General features: G+C 43.0%; 1 protein-coding gene across 1 annotated transcript in view; it reads right to left on the reverse strand.

Annotated features, from left to right (window-relative positions):
• ablim3 (actin binding LIM protein family, member 3) overlaps nucleotides 1-2658 on the reverse strand; it is a 63843-nt gene extending 61185 nt beyond the window's left edge. The window contains 1 exon segment of the mRNA XM_034689885.1: nucleotides 2214-2658. Within this exon segment, the coding sequence (XP_034545776.1) occupies nucleotides 2214-2226 (13 nt within the window). The 5' untranslated portion in view covers nucleotides 2227-2658.
• Between the last annotated feature and the right edge of the window lie 3513 nt (nucleotides 2659-6171).

The raw sequence follows: 6171 nt of genomic DNA on the forward strand, positions 1-6171 counted from the left end.
CAGTCTGATCCTCGAGAACTCTGCTACACACAGAGAGAAAGAGAGGGATGGGAAGAGGTGTCAGTGCTGTCTGTGATGTATGGCTCTGTAGATCCCTCAGGTCCCTGAGCTCAATGATCAGTATATTGATCAACATGTGTTTTATCACTCCCTGGAAACACACAGACTCTGAACACTCTATCTCAGACACTGCCTGATATTTCAGTTGAGAGGGAGTTTTGTAGAACGAGGTCTTTAAACTCAAAAAATGTTCTTCTCTCTGAGAGTATCTGAGGAAAAAATCAAGGTCTGTTCCACCAGCATCTAACCTGCTACACCACCCACAGCCCTGACTCGGCTGCCAGCCAGGCAGAAACACACACACACACACACACACACACACACACACACACACACACACACACAAAACCCAGTGACCATGAGAGATATAATGCCCAGAAGATGAAGACAGACAGTCAGAGCTGTGTGTAATTACTCCGCGTGTGTCGATGGCCTCTGGGCTATCACACCCAATGCAGCGGAAAACAGTGCGCACACAGCCCAGCCTAACAGGCCCACTCATGTCCGAAAACCTTGAGAGTGCCGAGAGAGGAGAGGAGCATATGTTTAACTGACTGGAGGGATAAGAGGAGAGGGGAAGAGAGGAGGGAAGGAGGAGAGAAAGGAAGAGATGTTCTTTCCTCAGCTCTGAAGCCTGCTGTGTTTTCATGCCTACAGCCAGACTACTGACACATGTCACACCACCATCCGCCTGCTGTGCCACACAAATTGCACACACAGGTTCTCTCAAACGCAAACCACAGGTTGGCATGTTGTTGATGTGTGTGTTTGTGCTGCTCACTCCTGTTTGGCCGCATGCTTTATAGAATCACAAAAGGGTTGTGACAGCTCCCTGCATGCTGGCCCCACACGTGCTCCTCCCCCTCCCTGTCAGCTGAGAAAGGGCATTTTCGAGCTTAACAAAAGAATTCTACTAATTTCTCTGTACAGTGAGGAGCTGTGACACCACTCTCGACACGCATCGCACGGCACAGCACGACAAGAGAAACAGCATTCAAGGCAAAAGGCTCGGTACCAGAGGGTTAAGAGCAGTGGATGAATAATGGAGTGCCACACAATGACAGGCAGGATTATGAATGATGCAGTAATACTCGGTTCCTCCTCCTGTAGACACGGAGGACAGGGGAGGAAGCACATGACACCTACAGTTCACAGAGCACCTGGTGCATGTCAACTTTAACAGGCCGCACTGACAGCTGAGGGAGAGTAGAGAGGTGTTTTCTTTAAAAGTGGTCTGACTTGTGAATCAACCAGTCTCAACTTGTAAACAAAAGCTGTGGCATGCACATGCTCACATGCACGCGCACAGCTGACCCGCCAGCCCTAAAGGGAAAGCTCTGATTCAGCTGACACAGGATCAGGGTCACAGTCAGCTGAGACAAGGTCAGCTTAGCATCATAGCAGCCCCTGAGCCCTGAGTCTACTGTATGTATGACACGAGCCCTCAGGCTATCAGACTTATTTGTCATGTGCTGCAACACACTGAACTAAACTCCATGAGACCAGCCTGGCGGACAGGGCACACAACCTCCAAACCCCCCTAAAGGCTTTCTTCCCCCTGCTGCAATGAAAGTGTGAGAAAGCAGGTAGAGTTTTTTTTTATCATGGGGATGACAGATGCAAGCCTGGGTGGTCCCCCCAAGAGAGTTCAGGAGTAGTTGTGGTTGTGGTGGAGTTAAAGAGGATGAGTGAGAAGAGGAGAAGATGAAAGGGGAGTGATGGGAGAGATGAAGACGTTGGGAGTGTCTGAGCAACAGCTGGTATGTGAATGAAGAATGTGAGAAATGCTCCTGTAAGGACAAACTCAGGGTAAATGCTACCTTGACCTCTAGATATATTTAGCAAACGCATCCTCAAGTTGCTTCAAGCCTATCTTAGAGACAAACACTGTCCTGAAGCATTGTTTTCCTAATTTTCCTACAGTTTTAACTTGAAAATATCATTTGATACATATTTAAAATCATGTTGAAGTCAATTTAATCGGTTAAACATTAATTTCAGCCTTAATTAGTAGAAATGTTCTTGTCTTCGCCATCAATTACAGACTAACTATTGTTTGATGGTACTTCAGTTCTTCCCTCTCCTCTTCTCATCTATAGGTATTGTCCTCCGTGCGTCAAGTGTAAAGATAAAGCGTGCAAGAAAGGACTTACCACTGGAACTCATGATGCCCAGTGTGCTCTTAACTAAAACAAAGAGTCCTCGTCGAGAATAATCCCACACACTGAGAGGGAATCTTTACACGGAACACTTTACTCCATCCAAAAGGTGTCATAAAAAGAAGATCCAGTGAAAACCAAAACGATGCTCCTCTCCTCACTCTCCGCAACACTGCTCCCAGTCAATTTCTAACAAGGTGGACAGAGCCTGGAACAGAGATAAATAAAAAATACAGGAGGAAAAAAAAGAAAAATCACAGCGGGGATAATTCCAGTGATAATAAATTCCAAATAAAGCTCCTGTAGTTTATGTGTGTGAATGACGGTGATGTTTTTTTCCCCCTCTCAGAGATAAACAGGCGTCAGTCACAACACAATGCTGCTCAGTCGGATTCCACCTTCACATTTTCGCTCCTCGCTGATTCCAGCTCCCTCGCGCTCTCCCTGCTCGTGTGCTGCTGCTGTCACCGCGCGCCTCTGAAACAGCGTCAACGCAGCAATTGCAAACCACTTCCTGTTTGTTAGTTTCAAAGTAAAATAAAAGTGAAGTGATTTTTGTGACTCGTGGGGCCTTCTGTGCCTAGGCATTAATTAATAATCTAAATCAGGGTGACCAGTATGTTTTTTTTAAATTCTGTCATACATTCTACATAATACTAATTCTGCTACAGACAGAAAATGTAAGGATCCTCAAACTATTTATGTAAATACATTTGGTTGAATACATTTGAGAAACGGCCTAAGGAGTCCTTAGATTCCAAAACGTAACCTTTAAAAAAGTACACTTGGGCCTATATCAAAAGTCTTAGCTTAACATTAACTTAACATTAAATTACGCTGATTCCAAGGGCTATGTGCTTTACTAATATTACTCGCTTAACAATTTGAAATCCTTATATGTTATTAAAATGAATGCATTCCAGAGGAACCCACAGTGTGATCCTCCTCCAAAAAGTTTTAAATTTTAAATAATGAGCAAAGGGTTAAACAGGGTGACATGTACAGAGTGAATGTGTGAGGCATGCGCTTCCCAGCTACACTAATCAGAAGGTTTTAACATTTTTCACATTTCATGATGCAGATAAGTCCCAACCAGTGGCCTTGCAATGTTTAGTGCTGATTAAGCACAATAGAGTGTGTATTGAGACAACTCCAGCCAATGAAATATCAAAACTACAGCCAGTAGTTCTGTTTTTCATCATAGTGCAGTCATATTACTACAAAACAGTAATATGGTCATATATGTTGACACCTTAAATCTGCATTGATGTAAATATATACTAAATGACTCTACAGAATCTTTCTCATAGCTCACTGTAGCTGTTATAAATGTGTATAAAAGCACCAGTAGCTTGGGCCTATTTAGTGTCACTTGAATTTTGAGGCAGTCATTTTAAAAATGCAGGTTTTATTGTGAAAGTACGATCTTGGAAGTTCCAGTAAGACTCTGCCTGCCTGTCGTTGACTTGACCACTCTGCCTTTTTTAATCTGAGTTAATCGACGTCACTCTGAGCTGCTGTGAACGCTCAGGGGATGCTGTAGCCTACATCACTGTGGAAGAAGTGGTAAATGTTTAAAAGTAGTAGACTGCATTCATTTTTCACTCAAGGTTTGGACTGAGGTAGAGATATTTTTCATGTTTTAATAGTTTTAAATCGATTTTAAACTCACGGCGATGTCATTTAAAACGTGAGTGAACAAAATGGATCACCAACCTTTGGATAAAACTAAAAACAATCGCTTCCAATCAATTGATTTAGAGTCTCTGGAAAGGATTTATGAATTGGCTGACTTGTTGCCTGTTGCTAAAACTGTCATGACACCGCCCTCTTCTGGAAAATCGACGTAAGCAAATTAGTTAATTGGATTATTTACGTTGGAGCTGGTGTTCAGGACGAGGGGTTAATTGTGAAACTGCTGGCAGAGATACACTGCTGTGAGTTGTTGCAGAAAAGAAAGTAATTGCCTTAACTGGCGTGTGAAGTAATGCAGTAAGACATCACAGCTCATACAACATCAAACACTTGACTCTGTATGAATGATAAAAGAGCTGTGTGTGCTCTCACACAGTGGGGTGTTTGCATTCTCAGTGCCATCTTGTGTGGAAAGATCTCCATCTAACGGTGAAACATCCATCTGGTGTTTCAGTCATTAGTCCGGGGAAATTACACACAAAGCAAATAAAGATTGTCAAATAAATATAGAAATAAATGAAATCAATGCCACAGAAAAAGGTGTACATTTTTAATAACAGTAAAAGACCGGAAAACAGAAGATGATATAAAGCTAAATTTTCTTGAAGCAACATGAACTTTTGAAGGTATTAGTATGCAAATTTATAGCCAGGTATTATTAATAACCACTCTCTTAAAAGTTTTGGTTATGCTTGAGACATTTCATTGTTTGTGAATGTAAGTGCTGATTTTAAAAAGCATTGTGTGTGTGTGTGTGTGTCATGTTTTTATTAAAGTAACAGCTCACCTTGTCCCTTGTCCCGAGGAAGCCCTGGTCCTGAAGCCTGGAGGAAGCTGGACAATGGCGGGATGTGAGAGGCGCCACATTTTCTCTCTATTTCTCCCTCTCTGCTTCTCTGCCCGATCTAAAACTCCTTGGTTCTGAAGCTTAATGGCTGTACAAGATGTTCTCTTTTTGTCCTTTAATCTACTTTATTCCCTAGTACAGTCTAGTTCCCAGTTTCAAAGGGGAGCTTTGTAAAACTGCAGAGAAATGAATTAAAATTACAAGAGATTAATATGTTAAATTCCTTCATCACGGGCACGCTGATGATAAAGAGGGCAAATGGTTGAACCAAATAACCCCAGAATTTAAAAACAGTCCTTAGTTTTCCATATGTTTTGCCAATCAGCAGTTTTGAAGCAGGATTAAAGGCTGCATGAACCAGGTGCTAACAAGATTTCTCCATGCTGCTTTAAGTGTAATTTCAACAGAACACCCCACATACCTGGAGTCCAGTGATTTTATCTTTAATACTGTATGTTTACTGATCTGGCTCAGGTCAAAGCATGATGTGATATGAAGGATAATGATTTACCTAAATGAGCCGTTCTTATCAAGGTGTGTGTATTTATATGAGTGTTTTGTGTGTTGGTTGGGGTGTGACACTATGTAGGTGGGCGCTCTGTGGGCCTGAAGTGTGCCGGCTGCTGATTGTGCTGCTGTGTCAATCCTGTGTTGTGCTTTTGTCTTCCAACATGATGGGGCTGAAAAACAGGAAGCTGGCCTTCCCGTGCACTGAAGGCAGCAGGGCAGGAGGCCGTCAGGGCCAACACATTTTTGTCCCTGCAAAGGCGCCAGTAACCTCTGATTGACAATCAAAGCAAACATCCTTATTATGTGTCTGGAATAAACCTGTACGCTGCTGACGTCACGCTTCTGGTAGAAACAGTTTCCTTAAGCACATAAAGCAGAATATAACGACAACACAGAGCACAAGTTCTGCTTTTCATGAGGCCACATGAACACATGACAGAGACATGATGTTATGTTTCTTTTTTGCAGTTCTGATCTGTTGCTTTAATGTTTAGCCGAATCATCTGTTCAGTGTTTTCCTATCGGAGGTGAAGTGATCTTTGTTTGTCAATCACTCTCAGGCCACGCGCCCACTATCTTTGGCAAAGATCAGCAGTGTACTGCATTCTGCATTCTTCACTAAACCCCACAATCCTTGCCCTTTGTCCAGCCACACACACACACAGACACACACACACACACACACACACACACACACACACACACACACACACACACACACACACGCACACACGCACACACACACACGCACACACACACACACACACACACACACACTACAGTCCCGGATTATAATGCTACACTGCTTACTCCACCGATTCCTGTCTACTTCCAATTTGTTGCTATTCAATATAGCCACGCTCCCTCTCTTTCTCTGGCACACACATACTTTTGCAGACA

The sequence above is a fragment of the Notolabrus celidotus genome, chromosome 8, assembly GCF_009762535.1.
Source record: "Notolabrus celidotus isolate fNotCel1 chromosome 8, fNotCel1.pri, whole genome shotgun sequence".
Taxonomy (NCBI): Eukaryota; Metazoa; Chordata; class Actinopteri; order Labriformes; family Labridae; genus Notolabrus; species Notolabrus celidotus.